This window comes from Osmerus mordax, chromosome 8 (genome assembly GCF_038355195.1).
Source record: "Osmerus mordax isolate fOsmMor3 chromosome 8, fOsmMor3.pri, whole genome shotgun sequence".
Classification (NCBI taxonomy): Eukaryota; Metazoa; Chordata; class Actinopteri; order Osmeriformes; family Osmeridae; genus Osmerus; species Osmerus mordax.
Genome location: NC_090057.1, coordinates 10,355,848 through 10,378,370, shown reverse-complemented (window position 1 = coordinate 10,378,370; position 22,523 = coordinate 10,355,848). Strand labels below are relative to the sequence as shown.

Sequence of the window (22,523 nt, the reverse complement as noted above, 5' to 3'; positions counted from 1 at the left end):
TTGGCAATTGTCATGTAATGCCATAATGTCATAATGACCTAGGTTCAAATTAGTCTGCTCCACATTTCACCATAAACAAAACATGACGTACGTACCTCTAATTGTTATATGTGACAATCCACTACTTTAATTGACTTAGCAGTGAGTTGGGTACCGTAGATATAAGAGTTCCTGAGAATCAGGTGAATGGCGTTAGAGAGGCTATTTTAGGTAGTAAGGAAGGCTACATAATGGGCAATTTGTTTGCATGGCCTAGGGGTTTAGTTTAAGAGGGAGCGGGAGGGGGGGTTGAAAAAGGAGAAGGGAGAAAAAAGGAGGAGGGGTGAAGGAAAGTCATGAGCTAACGAGGACAGATGGGAATCCAAAGGGATCCAGGCACCTTTCCGACCACCCCGTTTCACCACAAATCTAACTTCATCAGGTTTGGTTCCATGCAAACTCACTCTCAACTCTCGACCACAAATGCCATCCTCTTTAGATTTTATGGAGTGCATTCTGCACCCTTTTAGAGACAGTACAAAACCCTCCTTAGTGACCGTGACTGTGACTACCTGCACTGCCGACACCAGAGCAGCTAGAGGACCGCATACCCCAGGTGCACAATTATCACTTCAGGGAGCTGGTGAAGATTATCTCGTGGGGAGTGATAGGCATTTGCATGAGGTGCTATGCAAAGTTGGAAAGAGCATGATGTGATCCACGGAGTCTGAAAACAACGTTTGCTCCTACCTCCTACCTCTTCACATTCAGTAGGCTACATCCTCAATATGGAAACAATGATTTAAAGGCTCTTAGTTCAGACAGCCAAATCCCCAAACACAATGTGTTTGAATTGCAGTAATCCCATAATTTGACTGTATGAAGTTCAACGTCTCCCTCCAAGTCAAGTCTGCGTCCTCCTTTGACTTCAAAGGTGAAAAAACAAAAACCATCTGAAATACTCATGGCAACCATAAAACGGGAGTCTTTCAGGAAAATAAGAGGGGGGTATGGGCGGAGCGACGGTTAAAGATCCAGGTGGTCGAGACTCAGTGCGTACATTAAATACACAAAATCGTCTGTGAGTGGGTGAGTGCAATATTGAGCAGAGAGTAGGGAAGATTAATGTCATTTTTAATTAAAGGTTTCTTAATTTACTGCAATAAACTCAAATCCGTATCCCTGGGTCGCTGGTCTCTTGAGAGAGCGGCAAAACATTTTCGCTTGATAGGAAACTCAGATTCAAGTAACTTTTCAGTCAAGCTCCGCCGTTTTATTACACTGTGAAGACGATTACTATTTTCTTCAGCGTCTGACGAACAGACACTTAGAGATGTTCAAGAAAAGTAAAAGCAAAGTGTTGGTGGATTCTGCGTCGGAGGAGGACGACATGTCTTGGCATCACCAACATACTTATAAGGTAAGCAAGTCCGACTGGCAGGAACCAAATACAGAACATGATTAGAAAGCTGAAAGGACAAAATGTGTCTTTGCTTCCTTACCATTGATCATACATATTACTAAAAATACTTAGTCTTTTATTTTTGCTAATAGTAGAAGTTTTATGCTATTATTTTATAACTGAATGTACATCAATGACATATTGTCTGTCTCGTGATGAGCCAATACAACGGTCATATGCGCGCACTGATGTTGTCTCCTGGATGATTGATCGGGCACAAGGAGAAGTGTCAAAATCAGATACCACCAATGCATTTGGCCTTCTGGTTGTGCACAAACTCGTGGTCAATACCTAAATCAATAACTTTTTTCAATAAAACAACAGTTGTGTTGAAGGTTTTGTAAAGTATTTTCTCAAAATAGTCAGCCATCATGGAAAGAGCTTGCACGGTCCGACTTTGTATCTCTGGTGGCAAAGCATGTCATGGAAACAATGGGGAATGAGATAAGTAGATTCTCACTCGGTAGAAGGCAATTTCACATCAGTTTCTCCAAAAAATGCCCCCCTCCCCACGGCTCCTCTCCCAGGTGGGAGCAGTGGGTGTCCTCTCTCCTGTGCCCCCATGTCAACCCAGGCGCACTGCTGACTCAGGGAGTCAGAGACAGGGAGAGGCACAGATAAGCAAACACACACTAGTGCACTTCTGAGAATTTACATTTGCATTTGAGATTTATTCATTTAGCAGATTCTTTTATCCAAAGCAAGGTACAGTTAATGCACATACAAAGGACAGTAGACGTATTTCAGAGTCAAGCAACAGTCTGTTTCTACTATCAGCTTCGCAAAGTAACCACATCTTAGGTAACAGGCACGGTGAACAAAAATGATTCAACATTGTACTACAATACTACAATGATACTACAGTGCAACAATAATATCTCAATTGCTTAAGAATATAGCAACATTAACATCTTGAGAATGTGAAGTCAGTTTCAATGCCCCGAGAAGGAAACCTGTACTTTTGTCAACCTCAACATGATAGGGCAATGTGTTTGAGCTTTGGGGCATGTATGTTCTTTTAATATAGCTTTGACTTAGGCTCTTTCATACATGCCCCCACCCCCTGTTCCACGCTGTCAGGTTCCCACTGGCACCAGTCTGGCTGTAATGGGTGGTCCTGGTCTCAGGCCTGGGAACAAGTGTCACTGACTGTTACCCATAAGAACTGGCCTCGAGCCAGCTGTGTGTTTTTAGGACATGGTAATCGGTCAGTCACAGGGTGCTAAGAGTTGATCCCGGAACAGGTCTACTGTACTGAAGCTCTCCTGGATCCTGGGAAAGTCATCAGGGAGGTCTCCCCATGTCGCCAAGGCAATGGAGTGCGGTCAGGGTCAGAGGTTTGATCATAAAGTCCAGTGAAACGCTGCAAAATGAGTGAATACCCTTAAATCAGTGTATCCTCTACAGAGATCAAGACCCTTACCAGCTAAAAGGTCTGGACAGTTGTAAGCAGAAAAAAATCACATTTTCAAAAAATAGGTATTTCAGGTCTCTGGGCATGTTATTTTTGGATGAGGGCCCAGTAGCAGGTCTGCTTCACCCAGAGAGAGAGAGAGAGAGAGAGAGAGAGAGAGAGAGAAAGAGAGAGAGAGAGAGAGAGAGAGAGAGAGAGAGTGTTGTGAGATACATGTAGTGTATAAGACATGCATGTGCTCAGAGGATATGCCATAGGGTAATCCATTTGCTATGGGAAGCCAAGAGACAAGATGAACATTCTCATCCTCATATTAATTCTTAAAAGTCTCATAAAAAAAAATGGAGACGGAGTGAATCAGAGGGGAAAATAATTAAAGAGAAAGCGAGAGCGTGTGGGGGGTAGGGAGTGGGAGAAGAAAAGATTGGAAGGTAATATCTTTCCTTTCTCCATAGTGCTCTAGGGTTAGAAGGCCCATGCTGCAGCTTGCCTTTACACCTCCAGTCTCCTCCTCCTTCGCCTCCTCCTCTTACCCTCTCGCCCGGTCTGTTGACTGTTTTGGCTTTTCAGGGAAGTTCAACAGAGAGTGAGACACGGGGACAGGTCTGTATTTGTGTATTTTAGGAACCGAGGGGAACTTGAAACACTACTGTAAAACCCTAATGCTTCTCCATATGCAGCCAGATTAACAGGGTTTTGATCCAAATAAAGACCTCAAAGAACCTCCCTTCTGCTCATGTCGTTGTGAAAGATAGATTAAAAAGGAGGGGAGGATGAATGAAAGATAAGCTGGAGGCGAAAGCTAAAGATTTCACTGCAGATCAAACATTGCCATTGCCCTGTAGGTCCCAATTATAGAAATATTATAATCGTGCCATGACACACAGGAAAAAAGAAGTATATCCTGCATTTTTCTAATTAATGGGATTTGCTTGAACCAATTTTTCATAGGTGATAGCTGTTTACAATTCTTGTTGATTGTTTGAACTGCTGGTGTCGAAATGGACTGTGTGTCTGTCTGCCAGGTGATCTGGATTTTATCAGACAATCTCCAGCCAAAATTGAAAACCTCAAACAACAGAGAGAATATTAGAGGGACAGGGAGAGAGAGAGAGTGAAAGAGAGACAAGCCTTGAGGGGTGCAAAGTGGAACTGGTTTAACTCATGATTGTTGGAACATGTGCTCTCTTTGGTCACAAATACACAAATGCACACTCACACGTACACACACACACACACTTCTACACCTTGTTTTCCCTGTCGTAAGCTCATTTCTATACTCCTAAACAGTATTCATTAGATGGTGCCAGTTGTGACTGTGTGCCTTTGATCTGCTCAGAGGCTGTGACCCAGGCGGCTTTGCCTGGACATGTCCAACACCCTCCTCACCAACCCTCTCTCCCTCCCTCTCTCACCCCACCACACCCCAACCCTCTCTCAACCCACCACTGGGTCAAAATCACTGGATGTATCTATTTAAATAACGGTCAAATGTACAGAATGAAACGTTTTGCAGTTGACTGGAATCCGTTCAACAGTGTGATTGATCTGTGAGGTCGAACATTTGTCTACAGATCAAGAGGTCGCAGGTTCAAATCCCCACATGTCACTCACTCTGGATAAAAGTGTCTGCTGAATGAATACATGACATCAGAAATAGCTGGTCTTTCTATAGGTGGAAAATCCTGAGTGGTGATGAGCTAGTTCTCTGTCCCAGCTGAAGAGATGACCTCTTTCCCCTCCCATGTTCTCTCCTTTGTTGGACTCTTCCCTGAGGTGCTCCCTCTGTTCTTAGTGTGAAGGGGAGGCCCTTTGTTCCTCCCTCCCCTGCTGGTTTCCTTCCATTCGTCTATCTCTTCCTCCACTCCTCCTTAGCTAATGCTACGTGTTTATGTTACTGTTCCAGAAATACTTTAGCTTTACAGGAAGGACTGCAAACACTCCTGCTGTGTGTGTGTGTGTGTGTGGGGGGGGGGGGGGTGCACATGTGTTTGCTTGTTTGCGTCGAGGTCAGAACTCCCTGAATGCCACACGTACAGATACAATCTCCTACCGTGTGATTGTGTGTAACCCTGCACAGTATTAGGGAGTTTATTTATGTGTGGATGTGTGCGTGCGTGCATTCATGCATGCATCTTTGTTACTCACCCTGCTCTCTGTACTTTTTCAGGATAAGGACCCAGAGGGGGAGGAAGAGGAGGAGGTGACAGTGAGCCCTGTATCAAAGGTAAACACCACTAACACCTAGTGTGTTAAAACAGCACCAACTGTTTCAGACATGACACCCTTCCCATTCCTGACACCCCCTCCATGACTCCTTACTCCTGATTGCCTCAGACCCCTCCTTGGTTTTCAGCTGCATCTCTGCACTCTTCCCTCATGTCGGTCAGATCTCACCGAGAACTGGACCCCACCTCCACTGACTTCGTCAGACGCTATCTCACACACAAACACACAGGCACACACACCTTCTGATCTACTGCCACTCTTTTATCAACCTACACACACACAGCCCCCTCCTTTTGAGGCTAACCAGGGCCACAGACAGACATGTTGACTCTGAAGTGTTAATCGGTATACAACTCTGCTGGGCCACTTCACCATGTACCTCTTATCTACACCCACTGGTGCTCTGTTTTTCTCCTCGGACTGTCTGTTTGTTGTGACATCACTGTGTGTGTGTGTGCGTGTTTTCTAATTACTCCCATAGGACCATTCAGTGTTTTATAACCTGTTTGCTATCACACGGTTAACAGGCATGTCCTTTGTTGTACTTGTCAATAGCAGTGTGTTGTGTGTGTGTGTGTGTGTGTGTGTGTGTTTGTATGCATCCATACCTGTTGATCTGTGGTGTGTTTCCTAAACACATAATGTTTGTGTGAGTGTGCGCACCGTGGTGAAGTACATTTGTCCACAGGATGTGCAATGTCATAACCTGTTTGTGAGTCAGGATGGGGGAGGCAGGGTGGGGGTGGGGTTTGGGGTGGGGGTGCAGACATTCTTTCGAGGAGTCAGTGTTTGGAGGGGAACAATCGCTGTGACACAAAACATTGTGGAAAATAGTGGCAACCGCCCTCACCGTGTAGCCCCAGACGTAGCAGCGTACATTGAGTCCACGGGGTATGATCGGGAATGCTGGGTAATGTAGTTTTTGTTTTTGGGACACTCTTAATGGCCTGTATCATCTTTTCATCTGTAAAGGTACATTGTTACCTTAGATCGAAAACAATCTACCCATACAATTAAACAGGCCAATGTTCAGCCTTTATAATTAGGAATAGTTTGTTACGTATATACAGTATACCAATATTCTATAGTTACAGTGTATATACACACAGTATATACTGTACATGCCTTCATTAAATAGGTAGCTGAAAGAGTACAGCAACAACGCATATAACTCTCTGGAAAGAGAGGTAAGAGAGGTATATGATTCATAGCTACAGACAATGACTTCCGTCCAGTGTGCAAGACAGAAGAAACCTACAGTATCTCTGCTCACATTTGACTGTTCCCGCCAGAGTGAGCCCGTTGTTGAACACCAACAGTCCTTATGCCCAAGGAGACCACGGGCAACAGAATCATACAATGTTCTTTTAATCCTGCGTTAGACGTCAGCAACACAGAGGTATGGATGGAAGAATTCTCCCTTATAAGACCTCCATTGTTCCGGCTGGCATGAGTGGCAAGGCTTGCCTACTCACACACAGAGAGCTTAGTGAGGAGAGTGCTCCGCTGGCTGGCCTGAGAGATTATACACTGAGGCCTAATTCTGGAGCAGGATGCTGAGTAGCTTACTGTATAGTATAGTACTGTACTGTACTGTACACACAAAGCGGGGAAATACTTTGAGCAGTGTCGGGGTTCAGAATACATGTCCTTGCGGTCCCCTGTAGAGCTGGTGTGAGGATGAAAGGATAACTGGAGAAGAGATAGGGAGGACTCATCATCCTTCTGTTCTTTATGAACCCCATCCCTCAACTTCATTGGAACCGTAGACCTCAAACTCTGTGTAAAGAAAGCTTCACTGAGTGTGTGTGTATGCAGAGAGCACAGGCTCTAGAGAATGAACACGTGTGTGAGTATTTGTTGAAGTTGGGCCTGTCCACTTCACAGCAAAGTACAGGACAAACCAAACCCTTCAAACTGAAAACATGTTGCGAGTCTGTGAAGCTCCCATGGTCCTTTGTGTTCCAATGTGCTGTTTTGATTGGCTCCCTCGGTGTAAACTAGATGTTTGTTTGTGTTGTAACATCCCGTGCTTCAGAACAACAAGAACTGAACTGGGCCAGCAGAACTTAGACAGAATGTGTGTGTGTAGAGAGATGTTTATGAGAGAGAAAGAGAGAGAGAGAGAGAGAGAGTAATAAGAGTGACCCATGACCTTGATGGTTGACATTGGGTACAAATCCGCAAAACAAAAAGACAGCATGTCAGCTATCAGCTGAAGAGCTGAGTATCAGTGCTGAGGTCTGGGAGGACTGCATTCCTGTGTGTCAGTAGAGTCTGAAGGTCTGGAGGACGGTAGATTGTATTCTACAGTACTGGAATGCACTGCCCAGTGGGGGAACAGCACTGCACCTCTCCCCCTCTCTCTCTCCCTTTCTCTTTGAGTCTGTGTCTCTCTCTCTCTTTAACAACATTTCCTGACTGGTGTCAGGCTGCCATGGTCTGTTGTAGTTGCTCACAGACAAATATGTGATGTCATACGTAAGCAATTCATTTGTAAATACTGTGACACAGGGGACAGATAACAAAGATTGATTTCTTCATATTAAAATACCAGATGGTTAAGACAGTTGCGGTCACAGCAACTTCGGTCACTGACCTGGCGACAGAAGCAGGTTGTGATCTGATGACACAGATCAAGAGATTTTCCATAATCTTTTATTTTTCTCTCTGTTTGGGAACACCAGGAGGTCAAAGTGAAGAAGGTCAAGTCCAAGAAAGAGAGGAAGGATAAGAAGATGTTTTCCTCGAAAGATGATGAACACTTCCTGATTACGGGAGTCAAACTGGCAGACAGGCGAGGGTAAGCTGAAATCTTATCACAAACGTCTTTATGTCTGTCTGTCTGTCTGTCTGTCTGTCTGTTGGTTTGTCAGACTTCAGATTAGGAAGTGTATCCTATCCTCTTCCCCCTTTGAGAAGGTGAAGACTCTAAGCGCTTTTAGCAGGGTGCCTCTCTCACTCTTTCTAATCTGGGACACAGACTCTTTCAGCCAGCCAGACAGCCATCCAGACATCCAGACTGAGAGACAAGACTGCAGATTACAGGTGACATGCAGATTTCGAGACTGACAAGCAGGGGTACTTACACTGGACGGATTTGGTCCCAGATCCTGTCAAGTTCAATGGGGCTCAGTTGGCTCCATGATGCATAACTGTCATATAGGATAGGACATAGGATTGGGCAACATGTCTGTTTTCACCCGCGAGCCCAGCATGTGCACGGCTCCTATCCATGTTGAGCGGGGCTGCGTTCAGGGACTTACGGCTGCTAATACATAGCACTGCGTTCAGTAGCGCACGTCAGCATCCTGGACACTCAGGGAAGTGGAATGTATGGAAGAAGTGGAGGGTAAATCATCAGAAACATACAATGCCATTGGGGATGCCTGTACAATGGCCCTCTCCATAGGGAACACACCACTCCCAAACACTTAATGACCCCCAGACACCCCACACCCTAAAGCTTATACCTTTACATCCCACCCTCCGGTGCTAATATCCTGAACAGTGACATCCTGTGGTAAAGTGGTCAGTGTCTGACTTGTTTTATATGTGCAAACTAATGGTGGCCGTGGAGAAGAATGGCAAAGGTGCTCATAAATTCAACTTCTTTGTTCCTTCCTTCTTTGTTTGTGTCCAACCGATCAAGGTCCCACAAGAAAGTCAAAGAGGAGGAAAAGGAGAAGAATAAGCCAATCACAGAGAAGAGCCACTGCTTCTGGGACAGCGTTACCATGACGATGAGGCAGATCACGCCCACCAAGAAGCTGGACAAGATCGAGGGCTGGGAGCCTCCTCAACTGGGTGACATGGCGGAGACGCTGACCGATGACACTACGGAGGCCCAGAGCGGGACCAGGGACTCGCCTGTCTCCCTACCCCAGGCCCTGAGTTGTCCGCTTGGGCTGCCCTCCTGGACAGGCCTGGGTCTAGAGGAGGACTCTTCTCGCTATGCTAACCTGTCAGACTCCAAAGATTCCACAGCTGTCAAGTGGACAGCTCTCGCCAAAGGCAAGCTAGCGGGGATCAGGAGGCGGAGCCGAGGGAGTGTGTCAGAGAGCTCGTGGGAGGGGTTTAAATAAGAGGAACGCCACTGTTACCTGAGATCCCTGTGCCTACGTCAATTCAGCTCCTGTCAAAAGGAAGAAGAGAAACAAGTTGTCTGTGTCTCTGTGCTTCCAAACAACTGTCCTGGTTGTTCTACTGACACTGAGAGGGCTGCAGAGCACATTCACCTTCTCCTTTTACTCGCTTGGCTACCCAATCAACAGCCAGCTTTCCCTAAAATGGTCCTAAAATTGGCATGGGTGTACTGGACTGCAACCACAACCCCAAAAATTGTTGCTCAGAAGGATTGATGTTTTTATTTGGCAGAAAAGTTGAGCCAAGAAATACCTGGTAATTTGTCTGTAGGGGTAGACTGTGTTGTCAGTGTTGAGAGAGTTGCTGCTTTGGAAACCGAGAGAGAGAAAATCAAGGAGCACAATACTGAGCCTTATACTACCCTCCTACCTAAACTGTGCTACTCACTGGCCTTAAGACTTTTATAGGATATTCTAAGTCAAGAGAATCATTTCTAGAGATATTTTGTATATCCTTAGTTTATGTACGTAAATTCTGAAGATGCATTGTTTGCTTTGTCACTGTAAAGCATATTTAAAAGTTGTCCTCTCTACTGTTCCTCTTCCTCAAGTGTTTGGACAAGGAATGTGTTTGGGGCCTCAGCTTTTAATAAGCATAGCTAATGGGCTTACAGGGCTGTGAGCATGATCATGCTGTACTTTAATACAAGCCTTGCGCTGGCTCAACCATAAAAGCAGTGTGTGTGTGTGTGTGTGAGTGAGTGCGTGCATGTTTCCCATCCGTGTAACTTCTTAAGTTATAAATGTTGACTACAGAGGACACTTCTTGGTTTATGGTTCCCATGGTTTCCAATGATTTCTCCCATACCCGTGATGAAGCCTTTCTGCTCTATGAAATCTGCTGTTGGTCTATACTGTAATGTGTGTGTGTATGAGTGTATAATGATGTTTGAAAAATGTGCGTAAGCACATTAATCTGATTAATTGTTTCATAATTGTTTTCTGATTGCTAGAGTTCATTTAAGGCAAACCAAACATGTAGATGGTTGGACTTGGACAATTTGACCAAACCTTAATAAGAATTCGTGGCTTCAGCCTGTTCACTTTCCTGTCCTTTTGGCAAAGCTACTGAGCCCCTTCTTCTACAGCCAAGTTTGTGCACGGATACGGCTAGCCTGCCAAGGTTGGCTGTATCCTGTATTTACAAAAAGGCAGGGTCATATTTCTCTCCAAGAATAAAAAAGCTACTGTGGACAGACTGGCTCTGCTTATTTCAACACCGTGTCCCCTCCCAAGTCTGCTTGCTCATATTTAGTAGGCTTTATCTCTTGGGCTAGTTTACACTTATTGTGTCTGTTTTCGCAGAACCTGTACTGATATATATATATATGGAGCTTGCTTATGTAACATCTTGACACTATATGAACTTCTGATGGAGGGCACTGCCGCAGACATTGTTGAGAATGTTTAGAAGCCTTTAACAGACATGAAATGCAAACATTAAAGAAACACACAAATGTACAAAGCCCAGATGAATAACCTTGTCGCCAAGACACTATAGATAGAAATATATGAATTTGTGATGTTATCTGCCAGATCTTTCAACAGTCAGATGACTCCTATACACATAGAAACCACAGGATGGAATGGCTTTTTAGAAATATTTAATAATGACAATCAGATACCATCCCAGAAAAGTCATGACAGTACCAACAAGCCTTCTTAAACAGTTACAGATCGGTTATTGGAATGGTAAAGGATTATTAAAAATGTTCAAAGGAAGGATACAAAATGCTTTTTTTTCTTCATAAATAACTGTAATGTTTTGTACATTTTAACTGACAAAAGTTGTTGTAAAAAGTCATAGTTGTTCAGAAAATGCACTTTCTCTTTTTAGTGTCAACGCCTTGAACGTATGGACTGCATGGCAAAAGTACACTGAGGACACATACGTAAACAGACTTACACTTGACATGCTTTCAGTTACTGAGGAGAAACTAACAACAGAAACAAACACAAAGCGGTACAGCTGACATCAAGCCAGCCTCAACAAAACAACTAATCACCAAAGGAAACAACCACACACATCTTCCCAGGTGTTTGTTGGCCTGAAGCAGTTCTCTTTAAAAGGTCCATCAAAGCCTCAGACACCTCTTACCCTGTCAACAGAATCCCACAAATGTTTTTCCTATAATTCTCTTCGTATTCCGCTTTGTCCAAAATGTGCGCCAAAAAAAGGGTCAATGGAACTTCTCCTCTTGGAGCCCTTACATTTTGAGGGGGGGGGGGGTAAAGGAAATGAAAAGCTGGTACACACTGCACATGGAGCACAAGAGTGGAGGAGAGCACGAGAGGAGTGGAGCACTGGAGAAAGACATGAGGAAACTGGCCTTTTTCTTCTGGACAAGTTCAAAAAGAAGTTCAGAACTTGAAGAGGTCTATGAAATGCTGGGGGGAGACGGGCATGAGGCAGTTGTCCGGGTCGTTGGCTGTGCAGGGGTGGCCAGAGTCCTGCAGGAAACAGGGGGAGGCTCATTATAACCGAGGCATTATGACCAAATATGTAATGGTTCATGTCAGGTCATGTTAGACAACACATCTCTGTGTGCGGCATTGTACATAGAGACTGAGGAAAATGAACGTGATGGTGGATGAGACCTTAACAACGGACAACTAATTCTGTCTTGAAGTGACTGACTGTGATCGGGTTTGCGAGTTCCACAAAGGGTGGCTCCACCCAGTCTAGTGCCCGGCCTAGTACACAGCTGTCTGACTCACAGTGTATCCCTGGGTGACCAGAAGAAGAAACGAAAAGAGACACTACCAAACGGCCAAACTGAGGAGACGATTGTGACAGTCCCAAAAACAAAACACACAAACAGGTAGTTGGATAGCCACGGAGGCATGATGGGAAGAATACCTTGAAGACCAACGCCAGGTGGCGATCCTTTGGGAATCAAGAAGAAAAGAGCGAGGGAGGAGGGAAGAAAGGATGGGGAGGGTTGCAAAGAGGTCAAGGGTTAGTAACTAACCTAATGCAAAGCCCAGGCATGATGGCTAAGTGGGGTCCCTCTATAGTATGATGGTGAGGAAGGAAGGGAGCGAGACAGGGAGGTGGACACATAGAAGAGATACCCCTGTTAGATAAGTAGAGCTCGGTCTACCGAAATGCCTTCTTTCCTGATACTTGATCTATCTTTCAAAATACTGTCTAAATTGATTCCTCTTGTACCCAATCCATTTACATATCACCCAACAAACAGTATGTAATCAGGTTGAAAAAATATACAGAAAAAAAAAAACCTTACATTGTTGAACACAAGCAACCAAGCTAATTTAGGTGACCTTTGACCCCTGTGTGAATACAAAGGCTAGGGTCAGAGATTACTCCTTGGGCATTTGCTTGGGCATCTCAAATTAGCATAAGTAGGGCCCAGTAAACCCTAACCGGCGTCTTTCATAAACTTGCTTACCCCCATCGAGAATAATTTGGGCATTGTTTTCGAAAACGGAGCAAAGAATCACGGGCCTTGAGTGTGTAGCTAAATAAAGACGCCTTACTGTAAGTGGTAGGGGGGTTGGAGGGTTGAAGGGAAGTTATTTAGTATCGAATGAAGAACAAGGGGTGAGGAATAGCACATCAACCTAGGTAAAGGAAGTCTGGCCCTTTCCCACCCTATTCCTGCCCTCTAAGGAGCTGCTATCAGTGTGAGAGCGTGTTTGTCTCAACACAGTCTCTTAGACCGTATCAGCTTGGAGTATCTGTAACAACTGATTAACAAACAATCATGTTTCGGCTATACACTCATTAAATCACAGCCTGTTCCAATACAATGATGACTCAAATCCAAAAGGTCAAACAGACTCCCAAGGCCTCTCGAAAGAAATACGCCCCTTTTTTTGGATGGCCTAAAACCTGGCCTTCGATAAATCTATCAGTCAAAACCTTACTGGAGAAATTGAATTTCTTCATTTCAGAATGCGTCACTTGCGAGGTATCAGGCCCCTGCTATGTGGAGAGGAAACCCCACACATCTTCCTACCTTCCAGAACAGGATGCTACAGTGTCGGCAGAAGTGCAGCGTGTCTCCGTACTGCTCTCTCTTGGGGTGATACTTCTGCAGGGTGAAGTACATCAGCTTCCAGTCCAGATGGCCTCGCTCTGACAGGATCACATGCCCACAGACCTACACGCACACACACGCACACACAGACAGACAGAATAGATTTTAAATACGTATCCTACAATTGGAAGGACAGCAAAACGTATGCATTAGAATTCTATCTATATCCTTCTATAAACTCCAGTACTGCCTCCCCAACTTTTATCTTTACTTTTTAAACTGGATGGTTAAGTGATCGCAGTGTTCTACTAGGACTCTTCTTTGTAACTCGATGGGCCAATGCTGCCCTCTAGTGGTCACTGCACTGCCTCACATGTTCTGCATCTACTCCAGGTTCACTTGTTGCGGTAGTGGTGCGGTTATACTAACTATACATACATCATGCATCAGTGAGGATTTTATTTGTGTTTGGAACCGATATGGAGAGCATTTTTCCAAGAACAAATGCTCTTAGCCCTTCACCTGTTTCTCTGTAAAGTGAAACTGGCAGAGTTTTTTCCAAAGGTGCCAGTCCTCACTGAGCATGTGCAGCGTGGGCGTGGCCTGTCCCAGGTTGATGATGTCACAGGCGTCAGAGAACTTGTACAGGATGTTACTCTGCATGTGCAGGGGTAGGTCACTGAGCGTCATCCTATTGGACAGTTGCTGAGGAGAGACAATAGAAGAATTGAATAAGACATTGCTAGTTTCTTAACCATGTTACTTTACATGAAGTCATTACCCTGTCAAATAGTTGAACAAGGTCATGTAATCACATACACTGGGCATCAAGCCTACTTGATGACCACAAAAGAAGAACATGAACTGTGGACATTGAACCATTGAACTTTTTGTCAAGCACACTACTATAGTTTCACAAGGAGATCTATCAGTGTAGTTTCTACTCAGAGAGCCATATCTCTGTTTACCCCTCTCTTCCTTCTCCCCATTCTCCTCTCTCTCTCCCCCTCTATTTTTGTACCATGCCCCCCAACCTCCCCAAGGCTGTGGATGGCTGCAGCTCTCTGGCACACAGATCACCTGTCGGAGGAGCAGGCCACATGACAGAACCCCGTCACCATGCCAAAGGTCTCTCCTACACAAGCTCAAAGCAGCACAAACACATAAATCACCCCCCCCCCACCCAATCCTACCCTGGGGATCTGCAGGTTGTTCAGCTGCTGCTGCCAGTTGAGGATGGTCTCCAGCCTGCACACCCAGATGTTGATGTTGCCCACCAAGACCGACTTGCCCATGCCCCTGGTCAGGATGCACAGCGTGGAGCTCAGGTCTTGGAGGAGCTCCTTGATAAGGCGCGGGTTCTGCTGGTCTTCCAACACTACAATAACAAGACAGACTGACGTCAGACCAAACGTCCAAACCCTGACATTCATTCTCATTCATACGATGCAGTTTGTCGTACAGGGAGCCGAACACAGCTGGTAATATTTGTTTCCGTCCTGTTTGGGAACAGTATATTTACAGGGCATGAATGCAGCCAAAGCTAACTAGCTCTTAAACACAGCCGCTAACTCGTTCACATTTCTCCTCTTCAACAGTGTTGTTGGTTGAACTTCCTCCAAGATCTGGAAATTCCCTTTTGATCTTCCCGGTAACCCTAACCCAGTAATGACAGAGCATGTTGGTCCTGTGGTTCTGTGTCTCAGCATTCGGTCCAATATATGAGTGGGACTGGGCCCTGGCACCCCGGCTAAATGGGACAAGGAAACCTGGTATTAGTAATTTAGTTCCCCCGAGGACTGTATTTAAGCCACAGGGAAGGGAGGGGTAAGTGTTGTTCGGTGTAATGTGAGGCTGTATTTCAGCTCCCCAAGCGAACAAGGCCAGAGAAGTATGGTGTACAACTAGTATCTGCAGAATAGGGAAAAGGACAACACAGCACTGGCCCAAAGACCACTGAGCGCACAGAGAAAACAGATCCACGTGAGAAGACACTATCCCTCTTGTTGTTGATATCTCCCTACTCTCTATCTCTTTCTCTCAATCTACCTACAGTCCCCACCCCCTCCTTCCCCCTCTCTCTCTCTCTCTCTCTCTCTCTCACCTTTCCGTACAATCTTCTCCAGCACGTTGAAGTAGTTCTTCTGGGCCGCTCCACTCAGAGATGGCAGTTGAGAACGAGCTATTAACTGGAGGAGCTGGGGGAGGGAGAGAGGGATGGAGGGGGAGAAGGAGAAAGTGAGAGTGAAAGAAGGAGAGAAGAGAGAGAAAAAGAGAGAGAGAGAGAGAGAGTCAAACCAAAGCCACGGCAGAAGACCGGGGCATTACAGCAAAACATTTACCAAAGAGAGAGAGAACATGAATGAACACAAAGAGCACCCTCTTCTCTCGTTAGAGGCAGGTAACGGCCCGCCGGGCTGGCCGTTAGGAAGGAGGAGGAAGTGAAAGAGCGGGTGACAGATGAGAACACAGCTCAGGGAAGTCTACACAAACGCCTAGTAGAATTGATGATGATGGTAAGCCTCTTACTTTGGCCACATAGTTGAATCTACGGATGTCCTGGATGGCACTGGAGAAGTCTAGGCGGTTGAAAGCCTCTCCTAATGTGCAGTATCCGTGTCTCTGACAGATTGGAAAACATACATTACCTAAGTACAACATGCTACCGTGGGATGTTTCTACACATTAAAACTAAAAAGCCCATGATGTGTTGCTATGCCTAATTGAGTTGCAAAAGGACTACTTTGTAAATAAACACGTTGCATATTTTATCATTTCGACACTTCCTTACTATAAATACACTATGAAGTTCCTGTCTCGAACCAACATTCTGCTGTGAAAGTATATCATTCATCATCATATTCATCAGTTAACAACGTCAACCTTTGCATCCTCTTCCTGCGCTTCTTACCTCTCTTGTGCTCTCCTTCTGCACGTAGATCCACTTCTCCTTGTAAACAACTAGAGGAGAGGAAAGCAGAGGAGAGATTGAAAGTCACACTGACAGGATTTATTTGGTGATTTATCAAAAGAGTTTCTTAGTAACTGCTGGCAAACTTCTCCTCTAGCTTGGCTAGCCCCTCTGCTTTCACGGTTGGCCACAATCCGACCACCATAGATGTTTTCTACAAAGTGCTGGTGGTAGAGAGATACTTACATTGAGATTTGGTGTTGTTGTTGTAGAAGTCCTTTTTCCTCTTTTTGGCTGCTACCTCAAACATGTCTCCCACAAACAGGTTCTCTTTGTTGTCATCACAGAGCCTGTTTCATAAAGACACAAGTAAAAATGAGTCATTTCTATTGTTTCACAGGAGTAGAAGTGTGCCATTGTGTGATAATTACAGACCTGGTAAATAACACTAACTGTCTGTGTGTGCGCATGTGTGTGTGCGTGCTTGCGTGTGTCTCAAACTCTGTGCTCTCCATTTTTTCTTCAAAGCTGCTCTAAGGAATCTACCACGGTCGAGGGCTTGGAGGCTAGGACGAGCTGGCATTGGTGTGTTTATGTAACCCAGGGAGACTGGGCACTGCAGATGGCACTGGCGAGCATGACCGGATGACTGGCCTGATTAAGGACATTAAGACTGGCATGGCTGACCTCTGTGGCATTTCTGGGAATGACGGAGGTTAAAACGTACCCATTAACTTTAACCATCCATAAATACATATTAGAACTTACCACATAACTATTGGCTAGACCTGCAAACCCGATGCCTTGATGTGCTCACATGATTCAGATTTCCTCTCTGAATGTTTCCCATCCACAGGGGACGTGTGAGGCTTAATAGGTTTCACATCTTTCAAAATCATCCAACAACTGGGTTGTCACTCTATCACTAAGGCCTTCTATTACTCTTTCTAGAGTTCTTTTTACAGAACAAATATTTTAGGTGCCATCCAAAGTCTTCGTTATAATCCACCCATTTTAGTTTTGGCACTGGGTACACAGTTATTAAGCAGAGTGCTGCTCTGCAGAACTCTCAATGTGATTGAAACCAACAACTGTATTGCTATATGTTGGCATGACTGCCACATGCTGGTTCAACCACTAGTTCCCTGATGCCAGCACAAACAACACGTTAGCACCAATGACGACCATTGGACTTGAAAGTTAACAATAGACAATAACCAGTCAGACATCCAACTCTCCCCGTAAGAGAGAGAGAGAGGGGGGGGGGGGTCACATGTCAGGAGCAGAAGAGAGGCTTAGCCTGGTGGGTCTCCAGTGATTGGCTGACTCCTCAAAGTGCCCCTCTGCTCCTTAGTTCTCCAGGCATTAGTAATCTATGTGGTGGTGAGGATCAGCTGACTGACCCACAGGCAACCTATCTGACTCTGACATCTTGCCTGCTTAAGAATTCTGGACACGCAGCTCTGCTTCAGAGAGAAACATGATTGATCAGTTGGTGTGTTTTCAGAAGTTCATGAGCTGCTTTGTATACTGTTGTTCAAATCATTCATAATAATGGCCAAAATGTAGATGCAGTATATCTTATGAAAGACAAAAAAAGAGGAGGATGAAGAGGAAGCTAGTAGGAGGACAATATCTAGACAGCGAAGACTTTGATTTATCTAGGCCCTGATTCTTCTTCCAAATAAGGTCAGACAGTGAAATCATGACCGGAGCACCAGTCAGATTTGAGACTGATGGTGATTCAGTAACGTTCCACAGAAAACAGACCCTAAGGATTTCTATCCGTCAGAGAGTCAGGTACATGACCCAGCTATGAAACATGTTGTGGCTCTCACCTGCTGGAAGTTGGGAAAACAATCTCTCAGATAGCAAGAGAATCAATCAAATGTTATCCTGGATGAACATACCTCACATATCCAACCTAAAACCACTGCTCAGTCAATACATCAATAGAAGGATAAGAAGGCAGAATGAATGGCGAAATGGAATGAACTAGAAATGATCAATTATTTAACTTTATAAAAAAACAACAGTTTGTAAGATGAACACCGTGTTGTACAGTGGGGTGTAGTGTGTCCGTGCTATTGAGAAAGAGGTCCTGAGATTAGGATGTGATCCAAATGACGAGTCTTAAAGGGAGGGCCAGGGTAATCCACGCCTTAGGATTCTTATGCTTCATCCAATCAGTGCACAGACACGCATGTGTGGCAGTGGAATGTTGTTCCCTTAGATTATGCACCAAATTGCACACCAAATCAAATCAAATCAGGTCCGGTCCAAAGATTCAGACTGTGCTTTACATTAGCTATGCAGTTTTAATGAAATAAAAAGCACAAGTCTTTTTAAATACATTTGATTGTAAACGTTTTGTATATTTTGGATCGGGTCCATTGTGGGGTATCTGTGTTACTGCGACCCTTATGTTGTTCTGTCTTGTCTGCCCCTCTGTTAGAGAGGTGCCTGAGAGCTGTGGCTGCACCAGGGGCAAACAGTGTCTCTTCCAACAGGACAAATAAATCTGAAGAGGCAAACCTTCAGTTGTGGCAGTGTCTTCAATAAATCCCACAACGCAGCACACAGAACCTCAGTTTCGAGCTAGTATGATAGCAGATATAATGCTAATAATACTCATCTGATATATATATATATATAATGCTATATTATCAGAATAGATATGTTCAGCTACCAGCCGTAACTTATTGTAGCAATTCTACATGATGTCACTGGGCTTTTGGAAGACAGCCATTCTGAGGGAACAATTGGTTGTTGTGAAATGCAGTCTCATTGTTTGTTTTTCTGTGTGGACACCCATGTGGTGATAATGACCAATCATGGTCACACCCATTCACACAGTATCTATACGTATTTATATATACGTTCAGAGTTCTTTTGAAGTGTGCCTGGACGGACAGAGGAGTCACATTAAGCCAGCCAACAAAGGCAGAGCAGGATGGGAACCCCCTCTGACCTGCCTTCGGGACCATCAGCCACACATACAGGTCACGCATGTTTCCTGCAGATTACAAACATTGCTCTCCCACTGACAAAGACTCCAGTTTGCCCACAGGGAAAAGCTTAACATAGACTAGACAAAGAATGCAAAAATAACTTATTTTCCAAAACATCTCTCTTTTGTGGATTGTGAATACCCTTTCAGGGGAAAAACAATGACTTGGCCTTAAGATTTAACTGAACAAGCTTCAGAGTATAATGATTAAGACAAGAGGGAGGGTTACAAAACACAAAAAATATTAAACAAAAATAGGCGGGTAAATGTTAAGTTGAAACATATGCCAAAGCAGATGTGAGAATGGGATAGATTGCTTTGAGGAATAGAAGATCAGGGAGGATGTAGTGAAGGGCATAAAAATCTAACTTCGGAGGTAGTCATAATTCTTCTGGGGCAAGAGTGTGTTCCATAAGGTTGCACTTACATCAGTTAATCACCCAAACAAAAAGACTACAGCAGTAGTACAAGCAACCTTTAACCCTTTGGAATGACAGGCCGAGGTACAACAACAACAGCCCTAAAGGTTTCCTCTCTGACTAACCTTCAGCACAGTCTTACATACCCAAGAGTTTGTCTTTTGTGTTTGCTTTTGACTCACACTGCCATGATACCACCAGAGTGATGACAGGCAGCGATTATGGGATGCAATTTTCGTGCTGTAAATGTTTGCGGCTTCTTCTATGGTAATGATATCCTGTGGATTGGAAACGCTTTACACTACCCTCAGTTCTCCTGTTCTTATCCCTGTGGCCCTCTTTAGAGTATATTAATAGAGTCTCGCTCTTATCTCCAAACAGCCTGAAGCACTTCCTGGTGATACTGTTTCACATGCCCGCTGGCTTGAACACTTCCTCCTCGGGTAAAGAACACAATTTCTGTGGTCTCAGTAGCTATGACCTGACTTTAGCTGCTATATTGATATTATCAGCATGGTTCATCAGATCAAACAGTGCATTCATATGGGTACTTTTGTAATCTTACAGGCAGTAGCCATTTTAAACCTGGGGAAATACTTTTGTAATATTTTGTTGCTCTGATTGTTTGATCTAGGGGCTATTCAATTCTATCCAGTTAGTTTGGATAAAATTGTTATGGTATTCAGTGATGAAGCCCTTTGGAAATCAAAAACGAATAGAGAGGTTCCTGAGCCATTTGCATTTGAGAATTGGTCTGGCGATGCCAAGCTAGCATAAAGTATGCACCATCAGTGACCCTTGAAAGACGTTCCACCAGTAAAGCAGGAACAGCTGGTGTGTTCAGCACAGTGGTTGTGTTGAAGGGACAGTTAAAGTGAGGGGCCTTAAGCATCAAGTGGAGGCAGCCCCCATCAGGCAGGGTTGAGAGGCTCATGGTTCCTTCTTCAAGCCTTGTGCAACACCTGCCTGGGAGGTTTCCAGCTAAGCAACTATGAAAGAGAATTAGACTAGCTAGGTCTGAAATCTGTAACTGAAGCTTTGTAAGAATATTATCACATGGAGGTTCAATAGTCTGGGAGACTGACTTAATGAATTGAAAATAAACAAGAGAAAAGCAATTACTTATATTGCCAAAATAATCCACAAGGGAAATGAAAAAGCAGACAATTTCCTCTTACGGCTAGATGTCACTAAATGCAGAAACTGAAGTCTTGTATTAGTTCAATTATTCCAGATTTTGATTGGCATAATACCCTGCAAAGTGACTGCAGTGCATTCGTCCTCCAGCCTAAAACTTCAAAGTCTATCTAGTTAAAAGGAATCCCTGCAGTGAAGAGATCAAATGGAGACTAAGCTAGCCTTTAAACATATAAATAAACTCATTAAAGGGACTGTTCATAATAATCTTGCAGTGTTTCATGTTATTGTAATTCATGTCCCCAGATATATAAAAAAAGAACAGTAGAATTTAAGAAACATGGAATGGAGGAAGAGGACTGTGAAGGCTAATCTACTTGGTAATGCCTCAGCAGTCATGCCACCACAGAACCAGAACACTCAGACAGTGTTCACCATTGACACTTTGCCTTGGGTCAGAAAACATCACCATTTCAGCTGAACAATATTCTTCTTATGAATGGCTGTACAACGTGTCCAAATATCCTTTACATTTGCTAGGCAGTGCATACAAATACACGAACACTTGCTCACAGACATGCAAACACATGCAAAAGCATTGCTTTACTCACAAAAATTTACATATTTACACACATACTCTTCTTTATCAATGGAAACCAACAGATAATGTTAAACCACAGTATGTGAACAGTTTATTTGGCTGATTCAGACAGGAACTTGGAGGGGTTAGTACACACAGAAAAATAAAATAGTAGAGCCTGCAAAGGCATCAACATAATATGACCCTAGGCCAGCAATGTAGTAAAATGATGTATTGATGCAGTGTAAGTACATGTCACTGCGTAGGAGGCAAAGGTAAATGGGACAAATACTTACTCTTCTAAATCTATGTCGTTGTTGTTTTCTCCCAAGTTGTGTCCAAAGAACTCAATCCTCTTCCAACCGTCCTCGGTCTTGATCCAGCTCCACCCTGGCGACCTCCAGTCCTGACCCAAGAAAGGCATCCTTCACCCGGGTTAACAACGACGCGTCACTGTCGCTCAGTCCTCCTGGTTGTCTGTGTACCTGTATGAATTGCCATTGCCACGATCTGTCATTATGATGCCAGATAATATGCTGGATAATATTATTGCACTTCCATGTACAAAAGCATCGCACGCATTGACAACGAGTTGTTAAGGGAATTAAATAGTTAATGCTACATTTTTTACTTGGTTATAAACAAAAGGACTACTTGGAATTAATTGAGTGATTGCTGCGATGATTGAGAACAGAAGAGAAATTCAGTGAAGAAAGACCAGACATGCTGAGAATTATCAAGAGAGAATCAAGAATAACGTGCATAAAATATCGCTTCACATAACTATAAACGATATTTCTATAAAACAAACAATGTCACAAACCTTAGGAGACGGAATCCTTTGTTGTAAAGAGGACTAGCTGTTCCTCTAGAAATATTGACGGAAGTAAACACAGTATGTGGAGTGGAATGTGTAACGCCCTCTGGTGTGATTTGATTGGACGTCTGAGTTTTATTTATCCTGTTGCTACCCAATATCCTTTTTTCTATTGGCTATCAGTGCTGTCGGTCATCATTATTTCTGATCGGCTGTGTTTTGCTTAGACATTTTCCTACACGTGATTGAGCTTCGCACATGTTTGAGTGTTTTGATTTGGACATGGGGGAAGGGATGAGACAAGCTGTCAAAAACCAAACGGGATGACCATCAAACTGTAAAAATAAAGTTAGAAGTGTATTGTTTTGCTATCACAGCATATATATCAATGTGTCGTAATGGTTTGACGTGATTCA

At 44.1% G+C, this 22,523-nt stretch overlaps 2 protein-coding genes across 3 annotated transcripts; one reads left to right on the top strand and one right to left on the bottom strand.

The window, feature by feature from the left end:
- Positions 1-1,087: 1,087 nt before the first annotated feature.
- Positions 1,088-10,701, top strand: si:ch211-225h24.2 (uncharacterized protein LOC564539 homolog). Its single transcript, XM_067241771.1, has 4 exons — positions 1,088-1,399; positions 5,026-5,082; positions 7,772-7,887; positions 8,737-10,701. Exons 1-4 carry the CDS (start codon positions 1,313-1,315, stop codon positions 9,167-9,169), a joined length of 693 nt encoding a protein of 230 aa, XP_067097872.1. The 5' UTR covers positions 1,088-1,312; the 3' UTR covers positions 9,170-10,701.
- Positions 10,702-10,818: 117 nt separating this feature from the next.
- Positions 10,819-22,196, bottom strand: fbxo25 (F-box protein 25). 2 transcript variants are annotated; one of them, XM_067241770.1, is made up of 11 exons: positions 22,114-22,196; positions 21,587-21,775; positions 16,391-16,494; positions 16,145-16,194; positions 15,763-15,855; positions 15,338-15,431; positions 14,427-14,611; positions 13,756-13,938; positions 13,213-13,356; positions 12,478-12,523; positions 10,819-11,680 (listed from the first exon to the last, which is right to left on the bottom strand). In XM_067241770.1, the coding sequence occupies exons 2-10, from the start codon at positions 21,712-21,714 to the stop codon at positions 12,506-12,508; spliced, it is 999 nt and encodes a 332-aa protein (XP_067097871.1). In that variant the 5' UTR covers positions 21,715-21,775; positions 22,114-22,196; the 3' UTR covers positions 10,819-11,680; positions 12,478-12,505. The 2 variants fall into 2 exon arrangements, with proteins under 2 accessions (XP_067097871.1, XP_067097870.1); XM_067241769.1 differs by lacking the exon at positions 12,478-12,523.
- Between the last annotated feature and the right edge of the window lie 327 nt (positions 22,197-22,523).